Raw genomic sequence first — 24,633 nt, forward strand, 5'->3', positions numbered from 1 at the left:
TCGGCTACAATAGTACAAATTGCCAGCCAGTGTCATCAGCATTATTGAAAAATAACTCGCTTAATAATATAAACCAACAAATTGAACAAATGAAAATTGGGAACTACAGTGTAAATTTACCCATTTCCGCCGAACACAACTACCTTACATAATAATAAGTACCCCTTTGAAATATTTTAAATTTATAATTTATACAGGAGCACAGTTTAATTTAACAACCCCTGATATTTGTCACCCTAAGTGGAAGCAAGAGAAATAATTGTTAAAAAAGTTGTGAGGATGAAGCCATAAGTAGAAGTTCACGTAAGTGTGGAAAGTTTCCGACTGTCATTCACTTGGGAGTGGCCTGGAACAATTATTTTGCATGTGGCTCAAGCAGCTCACGAATTCCGGTCTTAGTTCAATTATCGTCTGGATAGCCAACAGACAACCGTTTTAAGGCGAGCTAAAGTGAGAAACGAATTACCAGGAACAGGGACGTATTAAGGACTACGATTTAAAGGCATGCACGTGGAATGTCCGCACCCTTAATTGGGAAGGTGACTGTGTCCAGCTGATTGATGTCCTCGTAAGAGTAAAGGTTAACATCATCCCCATCCACGAAATTCGATGGACGGAAGAAGGTGTGGTGTGGGATTCGTGGTGGGAGCGAGATCGAATCACGACCAGTTGGATCATATTGTGATAGATGGACGACATGTTACCAGTGTTTTTGTGCGTACGCTCCGTGGTCCTATCATCGACTCGGACCACTATCTTGCAGCAGCTAAGATACGCACCCGCCTCTGTGTAGCAAAGCGCACACGTCAACAAACATAAAAAAGGTTCGACATCGAGAAGCTGCAATCACAACCAACAGCCGAACGACTTACACACTTGCATCTTGGTATAAGGGAACTGTGGAACGGCATATCAACCTCCTTACGTACAGCTGCAACCGAAACTATTGACTTTCGGAAATGTCAAAAAAAAAACAGCTGGTATGATGTTGATTGTCGTCTCGCAGTGGAGAGATAAAAGACTGCCTAACTCGCGATCGACCGCAACAGGTGCGGGATGGGATAGATACCAGGGGGCTGAAGACAAAAAATTGCAAAATGAAAAATGGGCGTAGCATCGCCCACTTATGGTTCAAAAACCATATCTCAGGAACTACTCGACAGATTTCAATGAAATTCGGAATATAGCATTTTCTTGACCACCTGAGGACACGAGTGGAAAATGAATGAAATCGGTTCACATCCATGACAACTTCCCATATAACATATACATAAGGAACCAATGAAGACAGCGAAATAAAACTTTCACGCATTTTCATACCTTTTGAAAATAACAAATGAAATTTGATATATTATACATAGGTACATATATTATTAGTAACGTTTACAGCGCTTTTAATTAGTTTAGATTCGCACATAGATTAAATAGACCTTTAATTCTGTTTCGAATCGTTAACTATTTTATTTAATAACTAGCACCCGGCACGTAATTTTGTGGCAAAATTATATTCTAGTAAATTTTTCAATATAGTGAACATATTTTTACTTTTTCTTTATAGGCGGTAAATTTGTAAATGTTATATACATTATTGAAGATCTTTATTAAACGCAAATCAACATAATGTATTAAACTTTGCATTTTTTAATCTTATATTGAAATGAGTAAATTAAAAAAGTGGATAATTGATTAAATGTAACATTTAAATATCGTTCAATTAAAATTATTAACAATTTAAAATTAATATAATATTAATACAATATTGCCAACATTAAATACTCCAGAGTTATCATCGTCATTATCATATTGTTCAAAAGACGTCCACTGCTGTACAAAGTCGTCAATTATACAGTCAATTAACTTAAAGCTTTCTATACAATATAGAAACTCCAAGTTTATTCCGCAAACTTGCAACTTGACTGACTTGAGATTAATTCATTGTCATTTCAAAAACCAAATGTACAGGAAACGCTCAAAATTGAATGCCAAATCCGTTGGAAACATCGGTATAAGTGGGATCAAGACATCGTCTCCTTTGTACTTTATCATGATGATCTTGGCTTTGATATTTATTAGCTTCTTCACAGTCAGCCTCCTTCCATTGCAAAGTATAGGTTGATTTCTGTTACACATCGTGAAAACTGAGTCATCCTGGTTTGTAGGGGTGTCAACTGATTTGTGACCAAATATGTTTTGGTTGTCGCGTAATTCTTTTAAAGTTCTGTCCAGCGACTTCTTGTCTGCCGCTGTACATTTGTCCACATAATCAACTTGCATATCTAGAGAATCTTCGCCATAGCGCTATTTTTGGAGCTAGAGTTTCGTTGATTTGCAATTCGGGGACAATTTCAATGCCGAATGTGCAGGTTCTCTGCCTACTAACAATATTGCAACTATTCCAGATGAACTTTGCAATCGAATCTTTGCCAATAGCAATGAAAGTAGATCGATTTTTAGTACCCTCGGAGGCATCAAGAAAGTAAATAGCTTCAGATCCACTGTTCACAGTTTGTATTAAACTTTCGTATACAATTCTATTCGTTCTATTGTAGAAGAGTTGTGCGAATTGTTTCGGTCAATTTTTCAGTATCGTATTGTTCTTCCCTTTGTAACCCATGGTAGTTCTTGTTTATGTTTACAATGAAAACAATCTGAAATAGAACGTCACTGTTAAAAGAAAAACCCTCCAAAGTGAAAGATTTTTGTCACAAATTTACTTAGAAATTTTGTTTTGTTTCATATAATTTCATTTTACGTGTATATTAATAATATAAAAATTAATCGTTAAATATTGAGATCTGCTGGACCGATTCTGCTAATTCTTTTTTATAATATTGGAAGTACAAATATGTTTTTACGGAGAGAAAATGTTGAGGGGGGTTGTGGAGACATTTTCACAAAATCTCCTGAAGTGATCTCTTTTCGCAATCATGATTTCCTTACTGTACTCAGAAAGACTCGGTCTGTATTTGTTTTACTCCTCCTTTGTTGAACAGTCGCTGCACTGATTTCCTTAGTGATGATAGACCACCACGGTTTATTTTATTTAAGTTTTGGGGATGACAGATTGCCTCGAACCCTTATCAGATGTTTCCACCACCGTTATGAACAATTTTTGTTACGATAAACCGATAAAGTATTTCGTTATACTTGGGTCAGTTCGCATTTCTTTGGTTTCACACCGAATGTCGGTTCCTAACGACTACCTCCACCTCGAATTGGACGATTCTATGGTCAGGCAACGAGGGTTCAGAAGAGACTCTCCACAGAGAACTCAGTTCATGGCGCCGCGGACTATTCACCAGGAAAGTAGGCCGATGCAATGGGCCACGGGTCTTTTCCAAGATTTGGCGCATGGTGAATATCTGGTCAGTTGTGGATTTTCTAAGTCTAAAGCCACACTGATAAGGTCCAATCAGTTTGTTGACGGTGGGCTTTGGTCTTTCACACAGTACGCTCGATAGAACCTTCTAGGCGATATTTAGGAGGCTTAGCCCACGGTAATTGGCACAGATTGTGGGGTCTCCCTTTTTGTGGATTGGGCAAAGCAGACTGAGATTCCAATCGTCGTACATACTTTCTCCGACCATATTCTGCAAAAAAGCTGATGCATGAACCTTATCTTATCTTTGACGCTGTATTTGAAAAGCTCGGGCGACAATTCATCGGCCACTTTGTTGTCCTTCAAGCGGGTAATTGCTATTCTAATTTTTTCATGGTCGGACAATGGAACATATGTTCCATAGTCATCGATTAGGGAATCGGGTGCCTTCTCCCGGTATTGCACTTTCAGTACAGTTCAGCAGGTGTTCCCTCCATAATCCCAGAATGCCCTGGACATTAGTTACCAGCAGTTCCCGTTTTGGTCCATTTGGATCAAATTTGGTAAACCATCAAGAGTAAAGTCTGATACCTTCTTCTTCTTGACTGGCGTAGACACCGCTTACGCGGTTATAGCCAAGTCCACAACAGCGCGCCACGTATCCCTCCTTCTGGTAGTTTAGCGCCAATTGGTTATACCAAGCGAAGCCAGGTCCCTCTCCACCTGGTCCTTCTATCGGAGTGGAGGTCTCCCTCTTCCTCGGCTTCCACCAGCGGGTACTGCATCGAATACTTTCAGAGGTGGAGCACTTTCATCCATTCGAACAATATGACCGCGTAGCCGCTGTCTTTTTTATTCGCTGGACTATGTCTATGTCGTCGAATAACACATACAGCTCATCGTTCCATCGTCTGCGGTATTCGCCATTGCCAATGTTTAAAGGAGCATAAATCTTCCGCAAAACCTTTCTCTCGAAAACTCCAAGTGCCGTCTCATCGGATGTTGACATTGTCCACGCTTCTGCACCGTAAAGTAGGACGGAAATGATGAGAGACTTGTAGAGTTTGGTTTTTGTTCGTCGAGAGAGGACTTTACTTTTCAATTGCCTACTTAGTCCATAGTTGTTGTGTTGGCAAGAGTGATTCTGCGTTGGATTTCCAGGCTGACATTGCTATTGATGTCAATGCTGGTTCCCAGGAAATTATCAACAACTTCAAAGTTATGACTGTCAACAGTGACGTGGGAGCCTATACGCGAATGCGCTGACTGTTTGTTTAACGACAGGAGATATTTCGTCTTGTCCTCGTTAACCACCAGACCCATACGCTTCGCTCCCTTATCCAGTCTGGAAAAAGCAGAACAAACGCGGCGGCGCGGGTGTTGTTTCCAATGATATCGATATCATCGGCGTACGCCAGTAGCTGTACACTCTTATAGTGTCAATTTTATGTTGAACTTTTTTGATAAAGAGTAGGTTTCATAAAGAATGGATTACGAAAATCAGCTTTAATTCTTTGAATTAAGTCCAAATTAAGAAACCATTCAGAATTAAATACAATTAGAATTAAATACATAAAATAATGTAATATTCGCCAAGGAACTCTCTTCTTCGACTACATTACTACTCGCATTACATTTGGTCGCCAAAAGATTTGTATACCCTGAACAGGGTATATTAAGTTTGTCACGAAGTTTGTAACACCGAGAAGGAAGCGTCGGAGGCCGTATAAAGTATATATATAAATAATCAGTATGTTGAACTCAGCCGATTTAGCCATGTCCGTCTGTATATATACGAACTAGTCCTTCAGTTTTTAAGATATCGTTTTGAATTTTTGCAGATGTTTTTTTCTCTTCAAGAAGGTGCTCATTTGTCGGAACTGCCTATATCGGACCACTATATCATATAGCTGCCATACAAACTGAACGATCGGAATCAAGGGCTTGTATGGAAAGCTTCCGCATTTTACTAAATATCTTCACGAAATTTGGTGTGAGTTGTTGCTCATAGAAATTGAACGGTGTTATCGTGTAAAAAATTTAGCATATGAAAGCACATGTAAATTTTCTCGGACAGTTGGACTCGGTTAATTGATTTTCCCGCTTAGTTGATTCAAAATATATGTCATCAAAAATCATTTTCCTTTTAAATTTCCCCGGTTAATTCCACCAAATAATATTGTTGATAAAACTAATCTTCTAATCAACACTGTATAATTTTTTAATAATAAATTTAAATAACAAATATATATACATATGTATAAATTGTTATTGCATTTTTTCCTATAATGGTAAAAAATATTCAAATATTTGAAAAACTTTAAGTGCACATATGTATGTATGCAGTTTCCTTTAAGGGGTTAGGTGGGTTTAAGAGGTTGAAAACACGGGTATATTTAATTTTTTTTTTTAATTTATACAATCATATATTTCATTCAGCATATTAAAGATACATATTTAAACAGTACTTTGTGAAATTTATATTTACAAATTCCGAAAGCTTTACCGTTGATATCTCATCTTCCATAAAGTGTCCATAAAAAAGTTCTTGTCGTGGACATCATAACTCATTATTGGTTCATCCAAATCAACAAACCAAAAATATTTGTTGTTAATGAACGAAGGAAAAAAGAAAATATTAAAAACTGAATTATTGATAGATTTTGAACAAAATAACTAACGTTTGTGGTAAATTTTTTGCCATATACTGACTCGAAAAATAGTTGTAATAAAGCTGAGTGGAAATTTTTCAACAGAATCGTATCATAACTTTTTTTTTTTTTTTGTTTTGAGTTTGAGATAAATCCGTTTAAAGTTTTACATTCTTAAAATTTTAATCATATAGATTTCATTATTTAGGATAATAATTTAATATTGTTCTATTTAATAAGACAAACAACTTTCAAATTTTGATTCCCACGTAATCGCTTAATTCACCAAATGGTCCAAATAAGTGTGATTCTTGTAATTGAACAAACTTTTTATTTAAACGGGATTCTTTTAATTGAACAAATTGTTCAATTAAGCGAGTATCTGTTAATTGATTCCCCGGTTAATTGAACGAAAATTTGTGCAAATTTTGATGTGCAATTAAACGAAAAGTACTGTACATATGTTGAGATGGAGGAAAATGGGAAAAAATTTATTTTCTGTAGATGTATGTAGTCATATTTTTATTGAATATTTGGTATACGAAATGTTATGCCTGGCGAAAATCACCTGGCGACAGAATGATGACCAAATATGTTTTGGTTGTCACGGAAATCTTTTAAAGTTCTGTCCAGTGCGTCCAGCGACTTCTTGTCGACCGCTGTGTATTTGTCCAATTTATCAACTTGAATATCTAGAGAATCTTCGCCATAGCGCTATTTTTGGTGTTGGTGCAAACTGGAGTTTCGTTGATTTGCAATTCGAAATCTTTGCCGATAGCAATGAAAGTATAACGATTTTTCAGTACCCCCGGAGGCATCAAGAAAGTAAATAGCTCCAGATCCACTTTTCACAGTTTGTATTAAACTATCGTATGCAATTCTATTCGTTCTATTGTGGAAGATTTGTGCGAATTGTTTCGGTCAATGTTTCAGTATGGTATTGTTCTTCCCTTTGTAACCCATGCTAATTCTTGTTTATGTTTACAATGAAAACCCTCTTAAATTAAACGTCACGGTTAAAAGAAAAACCCTACAGAGTGAAAGAATTTTGGTTACAAATTTGCTGAGAATTTTTGTTTTGTTTCATATACAGGCATGTTCTGCAAATCGTTTTCGGGCAATATTTTCGCATTTTCCGTTTTCCAATCGTTTGAAATGTTCTGTAAATCGTTCCGTTTTTGTTTTTTCGAATATCACCAAATCGTTTTGTCGCCCTGTTCTGCAAATCGGAATCGTTACAATTTTCCTATTTCAGATTCGGCAAGATAAACGATAGCGATTTTGAATCCAAATCAATGATTTGTCTAAGAAACATTTATTAAAATGTACGTATTTATTAAAAAACCTAAAAATAATATTATTATATATTAATAAGGCTATATTAATTTGTTTTGCCTGGACTTGTGGAATTTTCGCGGCCGTTTAGGGCATTTAAGATCTTCGAAGTTTTGGGATAGAAAGTTAGTGTATCGGTGGAAGAACGTCCACAGACAAGCAGGGAAACCGTGGTTACCCCAAGAGCAGCCCACTACATGTTAAAAAAAAAGATGTTCGTTTTCATGAGTGCCATCAATACAGCCTATCATTCTTGGTATTCTAAATTGTTGCACAAAATTAAGTTTTGCTCTTCTGGAATCCACTTCAGACATTTGAAGCTAAATCCACTTCGGACACAAAGTATTTTCTAAAATATTAATCACTTCGGCTCAACTGAACGTTGATATGAACCTTCAACGAAAAACCTAAGACTTGCCGCCAAATTTATTAAATTAGGCGTGGACGTTTCTCTTCTTAAAGGTATGATTTCGTTAAGAATTTCTGAAAATGCATGCTTACTTAACCGACATCTGGAAACAAACCTGAAACAAAAAGAAATCATCTCAAGTCGACAAGTAGAAACGTTTTAGCAAAACTCACCGATGCAGACAGGGGATTCAAATGCCGCCTTACGATTTTACCTTAATAATATCGTTCACAACAAAAAAATTGCCATAAAAACATTGTTTCTTTAATAAAAACTGTTTAATTTCAAATTATTTAAAATTTTGGACCGGCAAATTCTCTTTTATTTGTTTTGTCAAACTGTCACAAAGAAATCAGCTGTTTCGAATTGAAATTCGAAATCAAATGAAATCGCACGAATTGCAGAACACCTAAAACAAAATCGTAAGAATTGTAATTTCGGATCCGAATTGAAATCTCGCCATTTCCAGAACATGCCTGATAATTTCATTTTACGTTCATATCAATAATATAAAAATTAATTACTCTTAAGGACTCTTTTTTTTAGGATTTATATTCATATGTTGAGGTGGGGAAAATGGGAAAAAAAATATTTTCTGTATATGTGCGCAGCCAAATTTTTATGGAATATTTGGTATACGTCTTGCATAGTACAAGGTCTAATCTGTAAAATCATCTCATGAACATAAAACATACTACTAATAAATACTTTAAATGTCAAAGTTATGAGATTTACGCAAAACGAGTTTTTTTCAAAGAGGATTGCCGTGACTACGATTTAAGTCCATAATAAAGCATAAAATCAATCAAATTTCGTTAGTATGGGACTTCTTCAATCATCGAAATGCGAAAAAAAATTCGGGGACGATTTTCTCAAAAAGGCTACTTTTTAATCATCCGATGTTTTGAAAATGAAAAATTCAGTGATATGAAAATTTAAACGAAAAAATGAAATCGTTCAAGGACACGACAAATAAATTACGAACAATTTGAAAAAAAAAATTAAATCGGTTGAAAACTCTTTCAATCCAAGTCAACGCAACGACGATTTCGGGAAAACATGATTTCGAGATAAACACGTTGAAAGTTTTAAGTACAATTTTGTCTAGGGAAAAACGCTATAACTTCACTTCTACTGCTTAAATATCGATCAAAATTTGAGATAACAATATTAAGAACGTATACTTTAAGATAAATTTTAGATAAAACAATAAGATTTTTTGATAACCCCTTATTCTATTATACTTTTAATATGTTTAGTGTGATATTAGCACATAAACTTGAATAATAACCAATATTTGTTAAATGTATAAATTGTTACTAAATTTAATGTCTAATATCTATACTAGTGTACCTGAAAGATCAAAGAAATAAAGCTACATGAGAAAGCTCCGGTCTTAAAACATTCTGCGAATCGCCTAATCTTTTCATAAAATTTTCGAGCATTACCCATATCGGCCAACTTCTCAAGCAAGATTTTGGTGCGTTTATAAGTGCGTTCTAGGCGCTAATAGAAAGTATCTTTGGTCACATCGTCCTTGTCTTCCGTTGGGGCGTGAGCGCATTTCATCCATGGAAATAATATTAACATAAAAATCCGGAATGTAATAACAATTGTACAAAAAAATCGTCTTGAAGAAGTTTTTTTTCACTTTTCCAACCAACAAAAAAGTTTGCTCTTAATTGAAGGGAGCATTGCTTATGACGATTATATGAATATTCATATTTCAATTTGATATTTTATCTATACATTATTCAATTTGTTTCACTATGTTTCGCATTTCGCATTTCTATTTTCCATTTGACAATTCTTCATGTTGCCTATTTTCATTATAACTAGAGAGACGTTTGGCGTAATCTTGTCTACTCATCATCTCTTGGGTACAATGCACCAACTGCCAAGAGTATGGACACACGAAATAATATTGCACCCTACGCAGTGTCTGGGTAGTGTGAGGCGATCGACACACAAATGTAAGCCGACATACTGGCATAGTGATCGTAACAAAATTCGAGATTTACTTTTATTGATTTTGCAAAATCACAAATAATGAAATATAAAAACTTGTAACTGAAAAAATGCTCCAGCTTCAACTGAAGTCTGCAGCACACAAACTAAGAAAAGTTCTTAAACATATGGAATAATGCAATAATGAAAATTACACAAAGTAAAAGTCCCTAAACAAATCAACTCTTTTGGAAAGCCCAAAAAAAGAATAAGGCACAAGTACTCTATAACATGCCGGGTAACCGGGCATGATTATAAAGCAAAAAGGTAATTGCTTTGCAAATTATCTAGAGGATGTATTTCAACCCAATTGTCAAAGAACAACTTTAAGCTCCCAATGTTCTCTAACACCGCTAACAAGTCCCTTTTGTCAATTAAGGCTTCAACTTCAGAAATTAATAAAATCATAAATGATTTAAATCCAACAAAGTCGTTAGGACATATTTACTCCAAAAATGCTAATTGAATTACCAAATATTGCTATAGTAGTACTATCCTTGTTCTTTAACGCTATTCTCATTTTTTGGATACTATCCAATTTCATTTTCATTTCAAAAATATTCGAAAAATGGTTTCTGTCAGAGATTTCTCATTTCCTCCATGAAAATAATATAATACCAGCGCACCAGTTCGAGTTTTGTGCAAAACATGACACTGTAGAGCAAGTAAATAGAATAACTAATGAAATTAGGAAGGCATTCGAACATAGAGAGTACCGTTCTGCTATATTCTGTGGCTCAGGCGTTTGATAAAGTGTGGCATGAAGGACTTTTGTATAAGATTAAAAAAAGTTTACCTTTCCAATTGCATAAAACCTTGGAGTCCTATTTAAAAAAAAAAAAATTTGCTGTAAAAGTAGGTGATTTTATATCTGATGAACGTTCAATAAGGGCTGGAGTACCACAGGGCAGTGTTTTAGGCCCAACTCTATACATCATATATACAGCTGATCTTCCAACTGCTAATAATGTTTTGACATCAACTTTTGCGGATGACACAGCTTTAGTGAGTCGTAACAAATGCCCCATTATAGTATCAAGAATATTAGCGAAGCACTTAAGTTCTGTCGAAGAATGGCTAGCAAACTGGCGTATAAATGTAAATGAACAAAAGTGCAAGCATGTTACATTCTCCCTAAGGCCAAAAATGTGCCCGGCAGTAAAAATGAATAATATTCTAGTGCCTCAAGCGCTTTGGCTTTTAAATAAAAAACTCTAAACTTAGCTTAGACAACAAAGTGCTTTTATACAATGCGGTCATAAAGCAGATTTGGATGTATGGCATTCAACTGTGGGGTACGACTTGTACTACTAATATTGATATAATAGTTACAAAGGTTCCAATCGAAAATGCTTAGATCAATCACGTGCTCACCATGGTACATACGCAATGAAAATATCCATAAAGATCTTGGTATCCCTATGGTAAAGAAAGAAGTAGAGGACAGAGAGGATTGAAATATTTATCTAATGCTTTAGTACAAAGAGCAACGTTTCACCAATACAGCTCAATCACTTGGTTGAGCTTGCCTAGTTTTTAAATAGATTTAAGATTTTATAACTTGTTGTTAGGCTTAAAAACAAGCAGATTCTATAAATAAGGAAATATTGAAAAAAAAACAGATTTATTTCTTGTTAATAACAAAAATACAAAAATGAAGAAATTCGAATAGCAATTACCCGCTTGAAGAACAATAAGGCGGCGGGGGCCGATGGATTACCGGCCGAGCTATTCAAATACGGCGGCGAAGAGCTGATAAGGTGCATGCATCAGCTTCTTTGCGTGCCTGACGATTGGAATCTCAGTGTACTCTGCCCAATACACAAAAAGGGAGACCCCACAATTTGCGCCAATTACCGTGGGATAAGCCTCCTCAACAACGCGTATAAGGTACTGTCGAGCGTATTGTGTGAAAAACTAAAGCTCACCGTCAACAAACTGATTGGACCTTATCAGTGTGGCTTTAGACCTGGAAAATCAACAAGAGACCAGATATTCACCATGCGCCAAATTTTGGAGAAGACCCGTGAAAATAGGATCAACACACACCATCTCTTTGTCGACTTTAAAGCTGCTTTCGACAGCACGAAAAGGAGCTGCCTTTATGCCGCGATTTTTGAATTTGGTATCCCCGCAAAACTAATACAGCTGTGTAAGCTGACGTTGAGCAACACCGAAAGCTCCGTCAGGATCGGGAAGGACCTCTCCGAGCCGTTCGATACCAGACGAGGTTTCAGACAAGGTGACTCACTATCGTGCGACTTCTTTAACTTGATGCTGGAAAAAATTATACGAGCTGCAGAGCTAAATAGATAAGGTACAATCTTCTACAAGAGTGTACAGCTACTGGCGTACGCCGATGATATCGATATCATTGGAAGCAACAACCGCGCCGTTAGTTCTGCTTTTTTCAGACTGGATAAGGAAGCGAAGCGTATGTGTCTGGTGGTGAACGAGGACAAGACGAAATATCTCCTGTCGTCAAACAAACAGTCAGCGCATTCGCGTATAGGCTCCCACGTCACTGTTGACAGCCATAACTTTGAAGTTGTAGATAATTTCATCTACCTGGGAACCAGGAATAATAGCAATAACAATGTCAGCCTGGAAATCCAACACAGAATCACTCTTGCCAACAGGTGCTACTATGGACGAAGTAGGCAATTGAAAAGTAAAGTCCTCTCTCGACGAACAAAAACCAAACTCTACAAGTCTCTCATCATTTCCGTCCTACTTTACGGTGCAGAAGCGTGGACGATGTCAACATCCGATGAGACGTCACTTGGAGTTTTCGAGAGAAAGGTTTTGCGGAAGATTTATGTTCCCTTAAACATTGGCAACGGCGAATACCGCAGACGATGGAACGATGAGCTGTATGTGTTATTCGACGACATAGACATAGTCCAGCGAATAAAAAAACAGCGGCTACGCTGGCTAGGTCATATTGTTCGAATGGATGAAAGTGCTCCAGCTCTGAAAGTATTCGATGCAGTACCCGCTGGTGGAAGCCGAGGAAGAGGGAGACCTCCACTTCGATGGAAGGAATTGGCGCCAAACTGCCAGAAGGAGGGATACGTGGCGCGCTGTTTTGGACTCGGCTATAACCGCGTAAGCGGTGTCTACGCCAGTCAAGAAGAAGAGAATAACAAAAATACTTAGTAATAAATATGAAAAAAAAACATTACAAAACTATGTATATTATTTCCTTTTGACAATTCTCAGCGCATTAAATGTCAAAATTGAAAAGGCACTTAAAAGAGGAAAATTGCAAACAATTTTGTATTTGTGAATATTTAAGCAGGCTTTTAAACGGGAAAGGCACTTAAGCGGACGCTCTGAAGCGGGGAATTTTATATGTAAATTTAGAGAAAAAACAACGATGTCGCAAAATATGGTCACTTAAGCGGGAAAGGCACTTAAACGGTGGGGCACTTAAGCGGGGATCACTGTATATATAGCAAATCTTCCAACAGCTAGTTGACCTCTTTTGCATAGAGGTAACGAATGCTCATCATATTTGGCGTATAAATGTGAATGAACAAAGTGCACGCATGATTCATTTTCGAAAAGACCAAACATTAAATTTCTTTTTATTAATTTGTACAACCCAATCCCAAGAATATTATCCTAAATTTTCAGGTCGATCTGAATAATAGTTTCGGAGATACAGCTTTTGGAAGGTGTGCGCTCCAAGTCAGGTATTATTGTTACTCAAAACTTTAAACGCGTTTTTCTCGGAACAGTGTTTTCAAAGTCGTTGTCAAATGTTCTCGAAAACCACTCAGCCGATCTTGTTGGTGTTCGAGCAATTTACTCGTGCTTGAAAGAAGGATTTTTTCTTTTTTCAATTACAACTATTTAAAAAAAAGTCCAACAAATTTGACCGAAATTTTTATTTTTTTGGAAAAATGTCTGCCAAAATTCCAATTTTTATTTTTTTTGTCTCTCCTTCGTTCAAGCAAGAGTTTATGGTCTTACCTATTACACTTATTTTTGTTTTTTTTTTTTATTTGGATTATCCTGTCAGGAGCTACGCGGACGCACCTTTTTCCGAGGTCGTTTTAATTTTTCTTTTAATTTCAGAAATAATTTTTTTAAATATGTATCAAGAAGACAGAAAAAAGTTTTAATTAACCTAGACAACCAAATGCTGTGATACAATGCGGTAACAAGTAAGGAAGGGCTAAGTTCGGGTGTAACTGAACATTTTATACTCTCGCAAGTTATTTATTTAACTTTATTAATATTATATAATACACAATTTGACCCACATATTCGTCATATATATTGTATAAAGTCCATTGAAAGTTGGAAACCCTAATATTAGGTTAGAAGTACCGAGGTCCTCATGTTCGATATATGGGGCCTTGACAACCTATGGTCCGATTTCGGTGATTTTTAGAATGGGGCTGCCACACTATAAACGTAGTATTTGTGCAAAGTTCTGCATCGATATCTTCACTAGTGCTTACTTTATATATTGTAAAGTTAACGATTCAGATCGTCTTCAAAGTTTTGGTATATAGGAAGTAGGCGTGGTTGTGAAGCGATTTGGCCTATTTTCACAACATATCATTGGGATGTAAGGAAACTATTACAAACCAAGTTTCCTTGAAATCGGTCGAGTAGTTCCTGAGATATGGTTTTTGACCCATAAGTGGCCGACGCCACGCCCATTTTCCATTTTGTAAAAAAATCTGAGTGTAGCTTCTATCTGCAATTTCCTATGTAAAATTTAGTGTTTCTGACGTTTTTGGTTAGTGAGCTAACCCACCTTTAGTAATTTTCAACCTAACCTTTGTATGGGAGGGGGGCGTGGTTATTACCCGATTTCTGTCATTTTTGGACTGTATAAGGAAATGGCTAAAAAAAGGTCTGCAGAAAGTTTGGTTTATATAGCTCTATTGGTTTGCGAGATATGTACAAAAAACCTATTTGGGGGCGGGGCCACGCCCACTTTCCCAAAAAAATTACATCCAAATATGCCTCTTCATAGTGCGATCCTTCATACCAAATTTTGTTTCCATAGCTTTATTTATGGCACTTTATGTGTTTTCGGTTTTCGCCATTTTGTGGGCGTGGTAGTGGTCCGATTTTGCTGATTTTCGAACTTAACCTTCTTATGGTGCCAAGGAACACGTGTTCCAAGATTCATTAAGATATCTCAATTTTTACTCAAATTACAGCTTGCACGGATGGACGGACAGACAGACATCCGGATTTGAACTTTTGTCGTCACCCTGATCATTTTGATATATATAACCCTATATCTAACTCGTTTAGTTTTAGGACTTACAACCAACCGTTATGTGGACAAAACTATAATACTCTCGTAGCAACTTTGTTGCGAGAGTATAAAAATCCGATTTGGATGTATGGTAATCCACTATGGGAAACAATCTGTATAATATCTTGACATCCCTATGGTGAAGGAGGAAGTAGAGGACAGCAGAAAGAAATATATGTAATCCGAGATCCAACGCCTTTGTCCATTCACCCAATCAAACACGCTTAAAAAGCAGAGATCTGCCTGCCTACTAAACAGCAACGTAATATCAAACAACTTAACCACTTCTGTGCATGTATAATTTAAAATAGATTTAAAAATTTTTTACTTATTGTTAGGCCCCAAACGAGCAGATTCAATAAATAATGATATATATTGACAAAAAATTATTTTTATTGCAATGTTTCTGCTCGCAAGTTTGATTTTATTTGTTTATCTCGGTCAGTAAATGATGAGTTATTAAAAATTTAAAATTAGTAGTAAATCATAATAACGTTTAGTATCCAAAATATATAAAGTTTAACGCATGTAATGAACCTGAAGATTTCCATCTTAATGCTTCAACACTACACTTATCGATTAATACTTAAGAACATATCGTTTAATATATTATGACGTGGTACCAGAATGTGAGCAATTAGTCTGAAATACCTTCTTACATCGAATACAATGATTTCCATTCCTAATAAATAAGAGATATTTCAATAAAATAGGGTTTTTAAGCATAATACCAATGCTTGAGAAAAACGTGCCAAATCACCCATCATCTTTGAATTAGAAATTTAAGATAGGAAGCGAGGCTTTTTAATTATCGACCTTTAATTGTAATATCAATAGTATTTTTCTATACTCATTTAATTTTCGTACGGCTTAATAGAAAAATAGCAATGTTATTACCGTAGTAACACGTTTCATGCGAATATTTTATGTATTCTTAGTTTTTAGTAATTATATCTGCATATTTTTAATTTTATATTCCTAAAACGTATGTAATTATGATGCTAATGTTTACAATTCGTTCGGCAACTCCTAATGTTACGCCTCTTACGTATCCATTGCGATTTATACTTTTGAATTTAGTCGTAATGAATATACAGCCATGTGTACACTTAAGGTAGTTAATAGAAATCTGTCTGATGTTTTGGAGCGAACATTTTATAACATCAAAGTCTTTAATAAATCCACTTTAAGGCATATTTATATTATTTCATTGTGTCTTATGTATCAGTTTAAATTGCTTTTAAAATGAAACTTTACTTACAGTTAATTAAAAAATTAAGATCGAAAACTAATCAATAAACTAACCATCAATCTAGATATCTTTTTTATTAATTTTATACTCACCTTCGATTTAACTACTACTTTATATAATTACTGTTTTTATATCAAAGATATATATTTTTCTGGTTCTATTTTATTTTATTTTTGTAAAAATCAATACGTATTGATTAAAGCACATAACTTAAAACCAGGTAATAAAATATTACTTCACAATCGTTATGTTCTTATGTAGAATTGCGTACTTATAAGAATCATTTTATGTCTGTATGTTACACGGTGACTTGTAGGTAATTTTATTTATATGTGTAACATTCATTCGAGGTAATAATGTAAGCTTAATTGTTTAGTTTTTAATGTGCACATATGTATACATTCATACAAAAATTCACATATTTGTTGGAAGCAATATTCATGTTGAAACACTTTATTGAAATGTACTTGTAACAAATAATGAATTAAACTTACAAATATATATTTTAAATAACGTTTTAGGCTATCATATTATGATACATTCAACCGTTGTGATACAACCAGGTTATAGAAACTTTACATACAATATTTTCGACTGCTTAAAAACGTGTTACCGGCCCGCTTTCATCCGACGTACTGTTGACAAATGTATACACATATATAAGAATACCATTTTAATATCCAAAATATTTAGGGTACGAGTGTGATGGCGCATATTCGTTGTTCTTTCCTTTTCTTAACAATTGTTCTGGTATATGCATTATGTGAATGTGTATTGTAGCCAACGAGAATGTAATATGTACACATATGTATACATACAAGCTGACATTAAAATAGCCCATGCTATAAGCATGCATTCATTGTCAGTGGCAACGGCCGCGAGAAAATATAAAAGATACCAATCGTATCAACTTATTTATTTTTATGTAAATACAGATATCCTGGCTAAATACTTGTTTTTGATGTCAATTACCTGAACTGATAGTTTGTTCGAGCATATGTTTACCCAGTTGATATAAACAACCTAATCGAAGCGCTATTTTCCACATTTTTTCTGCGCTGCCGTGGACGCACATTCATATTATATTATATTCTGATATCTCTGTCATTACTTAAAGAAAAATACGTTACCTTTTTCTGAGGTTTCTTTAAATTTTTATTGTTATTAAATAGAACTAGTTTAAAAAAAATTTATCCAACAACATCGAAAATTTGTATGGATTTCAATATACATATATTCCTATATTATTCTTAAATTTAGTCAAAAGACAATATTTCTTGAAAAACATGCTTATTTAAGCGAAACGCCATATGCGAGGTGTGAATTTTTTAAACATGGTATTCTTCGGAAAATAAAAATAGCATACATACTTAGTTTCATGGAAATAAAGTTTTTGCTTGTCGATATATTTATTTATTATAATCAGAGTGAAGAAAAATTGTATAAGTATATTCACGCACATTTTGAGCGATTTGTTTTACCATCAGTATTTCAAAGCAGCATCTATTCCTTATCAATTAATATCGAGTAATATGATAAGTTGAAAAGTCACTTCTTATACATAGGTCTATGTTTTGCGGAATGCTAAATATATCAAAAAATATATAAACAATTTTGCTTTAAAACCATTAAAATTTAAAATTAAGTTAATTTTTTTTGTTTGCACATGTTTACGAAATATTACTTATGCAAGTTCTGAAAGAATACTATTAAAAGCAACTTTGCTAAGTAAATTTGAAGTGAAAGAGTTTTTATTAAAGGATTTTGAAACTGGAGTGCGCAAATGTATAAGGATCTTTTGTCTAACATACCTAAACAATTTTTTTAATTTTTGATAAAACGGTTTCTAATTTTTGGAATCCTAATGCTGATTTTGCAACTAAATTTAAAACTTTGTCGTCCTACGGTACTCTCAAATACCATATTACTTTTGGGTCTTTTAAACGGAATGGTTGAATTTTTGATAACATGCTGGTACTGTAAAGTACAAAATAAAAAGCATCAGAAACGACACTATTTTTCAAATATTCTAAATTTTTGCCTTAGAGGGTCATAGAAATTAAACCCTTAAATACCCTGGAGAGAGTATATTAAGTTTGCCACGAAGTTTGTAACACCCAGAAGGAAGCGTCGGAGGCCCTATAAAGTATATATATAAATGATCAGTATGTTGAACTGAGTCGATTTAGCCATGTCCGTCTGTCTGTCTGTATATATACGAACTAGTCCTTCAAGAAGCTGCTTATTTGTTGGATCTGCCGATATCGGACCACTATATCATATAGCTGCCATACAAACTGAACGATCGGAATCAAGGGATTGTATGGAAAACTTCCGCATTTTACTACATATCTTCACGAAATTTGGTATGAGTTATTGCTCACAGAAATAATTTAATTTCCGAAATAATTGTTCAGATCGGTTTACTATAGCATATAGCTGCCATACAAACCGAACGATCGGAATCAATGGCTTGTATGGAAAATTTGACGCATTTGACGTGGTATCTTCACGAAATTTGATATGGATTACTGCTTAAGGTAATAATATAATCTCCGAAGAAATTGTTCAGATCGGTTAATGTTTCTAGCAAACAACCCGGTTAAAAAGAATTAGTAAAATGTTTTATTTTTTTACTTACTTTTTCTTACGTCTTTAGATTTGCTTAAACACATAGTTACTAAAAGAAATGCACCTGTGAAGGGTATATTAGCTTCGGTACAGCCGAAGTTAACGTTTTTATACTCTCGCAACAAAAGTTGCTAAGAGAGTATTACAGTTTTGTTCACCTAACGGTTGTTTGTAAGTCATAAAACTAAACGAGTTACATATAGGGTTATATATATCAAAATGATCAGGGTGACGAGACGAGTCAAAATCCGAATGTCTGTTTGTCCGTCCGTCCGTCTGTCCGTGCAACGGATAACTTGAGTAAAAATTGAGATATCTTAACGAAACTTGGAACACGTATTCCTTGGCAACCTGAGGAGGTTGCTTTCGAAAATTTGCAAAATCGGACCATTGCCACGCCCACAAAATGGCGATAGCCAAAAACTTATAAAGTGTCATAACTAAGCCATAAATAAAGTTATGAAAATAAAATTTGGAACATAGGATCGTATTAGGGAGGGGCACATTTGGATGTAATTTTTTTGGAAAAGTGGGAAAAGTGATCCCGCCCTCAAATAGGTTTTTTGTATATAACTCGCAAACCAATACAGCTATATAAACTAAACTTGCTGCAGTCGTTTCTTTTAGCCGTTTCCTTATACAGTCCAAAAATGAAAGAAATCGAATAATAACCACGCCCACCTCCCAAACAAAGGTTAGGTTGAAAATGACTAAAAGTGGGTTATAGCCTAGACAGACGAACAAAATTAATTGGCATTAAGAAATGATAATGCGCATTGAAATTTTATAGTGACAGACGACAAATTTTGTGCATTTATACAGCTGATTGAGAAATTTGTTTATTTATTACAAACGTGAAATAAAAATGGATAAAAAAGAGTTATTAATGGCAATTTTGGTATTTTTGGAAAACAAAAAGAAATTTAATGAAAGAATTAAATTGTTATTAAATACATTACAAGATAATGAAGTGCAATTAAAAGCAATAGTGGATTTTAACGAAATCATACATGTTGGACTTGTATTCGCTCAGGAGCACCATCGACATATTTGGAAATTCGTAAGTAAATAGTTATTTCAATTTGGGATTGAAATCAAAAATTGCATATTTTAAGGATCGAGGTGGTATATTTTGGGAGCACGATGTCCCAACCATGGATGACTCAAGGTTCAAAGAAAATTTTCGGCTAGATAGAAGGGCATTCAAAAAAGTGTGCGAAAAGGTAAAGAGTATTGGAAAAATGGATAGCAACATGAGGCGCTGTATCTCACTTGAAAAAAGAGTAGCTATAGCACTCTTTTCTTTGGGTTCGGCAGCGGAATATAGGACTGTTGCTAGTTTGTTTGGCGTTGGGCGCAGCACAGTTGGAGAAATTGTGATCGATTTTTGTCATGAAGTATGTGGTACTCTTTCGGATTGCATTAATGCATACCCCCCACATCCGCAAGAATTAAGAAGAATTGTAGAAGGTTTCAAACTGATGGGGTTCCCACAATGCTTTGGTGCTGTTGATGGCTGCCACATCGAAGTGCAACCCAAAAAAGTGGAAGCCATAGACTATTACAATTATAAAGGCTGGTATTCAGTCATTTTGTTGGCAAGCTGTGATCAGAGGTAAATTTATGACTGTATTGATTCTCATACACATGTGTTTACATTTCTTATAACTTGCAGATCAAAGTTCACGTACATAAACATAGGATCCACTGGGAGAAATAATGACTCGTACATATTTGAGAGGAGTTCACTTAAGAAATTTCATGAACACGCTCGTATTTTTAAGGAAAATAGCGAAATAATTGAAGGCATCAATGTACCTGTGCTTCTTATTGGCGACTCAGCTTTTCGTTTATCACATCATATGATGAAACCATATCCATATGGGGTTAATCAATCGCCTGTTGAAAAGCACTTTAATTATCGACTGTCCAAATGTCGCCGAGTGATCGAAAATGCCTTTGGTCAACTTAAAGCGCGCTTCCGTAAAGTTGGAAGAGGCTTGCAAGTTGCTCCTAAAAATGTTAATATTATAATTAGAGCATGTTGCATTTTGCATAATTTTCTAAAGATTGAGAACAATGAAGTTTTTCCCGCATGGATACAAGAAGCAGCAGAAGATGAAAGAAGACATCAACCCAATCACACAACAAGATTAGGAGAAAATGACCAAACTGCGACAGCGGTTAGGAATGCCATAGCAATGAGATTTCAAAACGGTACAAATTATGTTACATACCACGGTAGCTATTTTATTTTTCATTTCAAATTTCCTTTTTTTAAATTTATTTTTATTATTAATAAATTCAATTTATTACATTACATTTTAATTCATTTCATTTTATTTTAAATATTTAATATTTCCTTTTTAAATTAACATTTAATTCAGTTACATTTATATTAATAATAATAAAAATAAATAACTACTAATAGTATACAAAATAAATATAATATTTACATTTTTTCCAACAAATTTTTAAAAATACTTATAAATTCTTTTGTAGAACTATTTTGTTCTTCAATACAATTAATGATTCTTTCTTTTAAATCTCTTCCATCTTCCACCACTACCTTAAGCAATTCATGTTGTTGTTTTGCCACTTTCACCAATTCACCCATATAATTTCTCTTTTTAGAAGTGCTCATGGATGTGGACGAGGTATCCAGTGGCGACAACAATGGCGAGCTGGTCGATGGTATTACTGGCGACAACGGCTCCGGGGACATTGTTACTGGTGATGCTGCAGGTACAGATGGCGGTAACGGCAGCAATGTTGATGACGATATGTCCTAAAGAAAAAATTGTTTTAAGTTAATACGATAAAGAAATAAAAAGATGAAATTTAAGCTTACCACAGTTAATGATTCATAAATTTCTGCATTATTGGCTGCAGTCAGCCCTATGATTTGATGCACCGCATCAAAATATTTCCACGTCGATGGGCTGCCCCCCGATGGGCCAGTTTTCTTCTTTTCTTCTCTACAATTTCACAAAGGTTAATAATGTTAAAAATGTTTTATAATAGCATAGTATACCTGTATCTTTGTGATAAGTTTCTAATTTTAATATGGACTTCCTTCGGAGTAAATTTATGTGCCATTTGCACAGATATATCGGCATATATATGCAAATTGCGCTTGGCACGTCTTAAATCATCGGCCCGCTCACGCCACAAGTCAATTAACACACATTCATCAGTGCTAGTCCAAACCACTCGCTGCTTAATTTCTGCCATCTTCTAAAATATTAAAATTTGATTTTGTCAATAAACTTGCACATAATTGAAAAAGAAATTTAAAACTTCTTACCTCTAACGCTTTCCTTTCTATCATTTGTTGACGTTTTCTTCTTCTTCTTTCTATCAATTAACATTCACAATAGCAAAAATCGGGCATTTTTGGGCAGCATTGCCAGCACAAATGTGGTAAATTCAGCTAAATGCACGAAATTTTTGTGCATTACTAATTTGCTTTAAAATGAATTAATGCGCGAGTTAAAGCAAATCATCGCCGCTAATGCAAATTAGCGATGTCGTCTGTCTAGGCTATTAACTCACTAACGAGAAACGTCAGAAACACTAAATTTTACAGAAGAAATAGCAGAAGGAAGCTGCACTCAGATTTTTTTACAAAATGAAAAATGGGCGTGGCATCTCCCATTTATGGGTCAAAAACTATGTCTCAGGAACTACTCGACCGATTTCAATGAAATTCGGTATATAATACTTTTTTGACACCCTGATCACACATGTGAATGTGGATGGAATCGGTTCATAACCACGACAACTTCCCATATGACTCAAATTTGAATTCCATCTGATTCCTTCACTTTAACATGTATACATAAGGAACCAATGAAGATAGTGGAATGAAACTTTACACAAATTTTGGTAAATCTCTCAGAAAATTTATTGTAATTTTAAGTAATGTGAGGAAATTGTTTTCTTCTAATAGTGTTCTGTTATTTTAATTATTAAATTGGGGCATAACATCTCCTAGCTCCTAGTCATAACATCTCCTAGCTTCCATATACCTAATTATAGGCCTTTCAAAAATATGGTGGGCTTTAATCTGCATATTTGTATTGATTAATATGTGAGATATCTAGCGAAATTAAGTGAGTGTATTGTCTAGGATATAGTGTACCTTGCTGGTGAAAATGAATGAAATCGGTTCAGAAATTTCCTCAGCCCTCATACACTATATAGGACGATTTTCGTTATTCTATTAAACTTTGTGCCGAATTTATAGGTAAAATTGGGTGTTCTCTTAATAAAATTTCTTCAATAAATTGCGAGAGTATAAAATGTTCGGTTGCACAACTTAGCCTTTCCTTACTTGTTTCTTGTTTCTATTGTGAAGATATATTACAAAAACGATTTCTTCACAGAATGTGGCATCTGTTTTCAAGGTTACTGCTTTTATCATATTGGTAACATTATCAGTAACAAATGCTGATACTTTAGTTTCATTAATACCCCAATCTTCGCATGTGTTCAAAATTTTATCTCTTATACACTTCTCGTCAATAGGTTAGACGCATCCCGTATTTACAATAGTATTCAGCTTAGAACTTTTATTTTGAATTCAATTAAATAAAAGTTGATATGCGAAATGATTATGGATATAGTTATTCAATGATATTTCAGGGATAGAATTATTTAAAAAAAAAATTAATGAAATTGTGTTTTCGCTTCAAGCAAGTGTTATTGCTACAATTAATGGTTCTTTATCTTCGTATTGCTTTCCTTTTTCATAAACTTTCCATAAAGGCCAACTCCAAACGATTTCAATTACACTAAGATCCGGAGAATATGGTGACCAAGTCATGATATTAACGTTTAGACTCGAAATAAATGACTTAACTAATCGAGGGTTAAGAATCGGGGCATTATATTGTTGAAAAATCCATAGGATAGATCTGCAGAAATCTTTTAACAATAGAAAAACTGACAATAATGTTATTTTGAACCGCTCACCGATCATTTTCTTATCAATACACATAAAATTAAATGTTCTATAAAAATTTATAAGATCCCGTACCATTACCCACTTATGATGGCGAGTTAAACACACCTCTTGCCCTCTTTGCGTAAATCATGAAATTAGTATTGAAAGCCATCGGGCCCCTCTAAATTAATTAATTTTCATCATTATTTTTTTCCAAATATTGCTGAAAAACAATTGATTTCTTAACATTACGTAGTTTATTACTGAAAATAATTGCTCCCTTTTAAAAAATACAAAAAAAACGTTAAGTGCGTCTAATTCAATCACCAACTGAAAGAGCATGTGAATTTATCGAAGTTTCTAAAGTTGTCGAATGCTTACACCAGCCAAGCAACTATGAGCAGTTTTTTATCAAACATGGTTTGAACTTTCATAAGAAAAAGGTTTTGCAGTTCAGTTCTTCGCCGCCGTATTTGAATAGCTCGACCGGGAAATCGGCCCCGCAGCTTTGTTGTTCTTCAAACGGGTAATTGCTATTCGACTATCTTCATGGTCGGGCAATGGAACATCTGTTCCATTGTCGTCGATTGGGAAATCGGGTTCGCCATCTCCTAGTGTTGCACTTTCAATGCTGTAGAAGTGATCCCTCTACAAACTAAGTATACTCTGGTCTGGTCTTGAAACCCAGCGCCCAATACACCTGATAGTGCCAACTGTTTGATCGCGTATGTACTTGTGGTGGTGATTGCACAATCGGCTGGAGCAAAATCAAAACGATTTCGATATTTTTCTGA

General features: G+C 34.8%; 3 protein-coding genes and 1 long non-coding RNA gene across 11 annotated transcripts in view; 2 read left to right on the top strand and 2 right to left on the bottom strand.

Moving 5' to 3' along the window:
* The window catches only part of LOC105219656 (protein abrupt), a 93,194-nt gene extending 76,185 nt beyond the window's left edge, over positions 1-17,009 (bottom strand). Inside the window, exon 1 of one of the 8 annotated variants that reach the window (XM_011195941.3) lies at positions 16,755-17,009. The gene's annotated coding sequence lies outside the window, so the exon portion shown is untranslated. Of the gene's footprint in view, positions 1-16,352 lie in introns of all 8 variants that reach the window. The other 7 variants (XM_054226851.1, XM_054226852.1, XM_054226848.1 and 4 more) reach the window with 7 other exon arrangements.
* On the top strand, positions 6,240-8,448 carry LOC128920190 (uncharacterized). The gene is made up of 2 exons (XR_008470308.1): positions 6,240-7,295; positions 7,397-8,448. It is a non-coding gene; the product is annotated as an uncharacterized LOC128920190 (long non-coding RNA).
* Positions 17,010-18,807: 1,798 nt separating the features above from the next.
* On the top strand, positions 18,808-21,090 carry LOC128920142 (putative nuclease HARBI1). Its single transcript, XM_054226678.1, has 4 exons — positions 18,808-19,951; positions 20,007-20,506; positions 20,567-21,002; positions 21,049-21,090. The coding sequence occupies exons 1-4, from the start codon at positions 19,757-19,759 to the stop codon at positions 21,088-21,090; spliced, it is 1,173 nt and encodes a 390-aa protein (XP_054082653.1). The 5' UTR covers positions 18,808-19,756.
* On the bottom strand, positions 20,978-22,457 carry LOC128920189 (uncharacterized). The gene is made up of 4 exons (XM_054226858.1): positions 22,199-22,457; positions 21,926-22,128; positions 21,743-21,869; positions 20,978-21,679 (listed from the first exon to the last, which is right to left on the bottom strand). Exons 1-4 carry the CDS (start codon positions 22,220-22,222, stop codon positions 21,344-21,346), a joined length of 690 nt encoding a protein of 229 aa, XP_054082833.1. The 5' UTR covers positions 22,223-22,457; the 3' UTR covers positions 20,978-21,343.
* Between the last annotated feature and the right edge of the window lie 2,176 nt (positions 22,458-24,633).

This window comes from Zeugodacus cucurbitae, chromosome 3 (assembly GCF_028554725.1).
Source record: "Zeugodacus cucurbitae isolate PBARC_wt_2022May chromosome 3, idZeuCucr1.2, whole genome shotgun sequence".
NCBI classification, from domain to species: Eukaryota; Metazoa; Arthropoda; class Insecta; order Diptera; family Tephritidae; genus Zeugodacus; species Zeugodacus cucurbitae.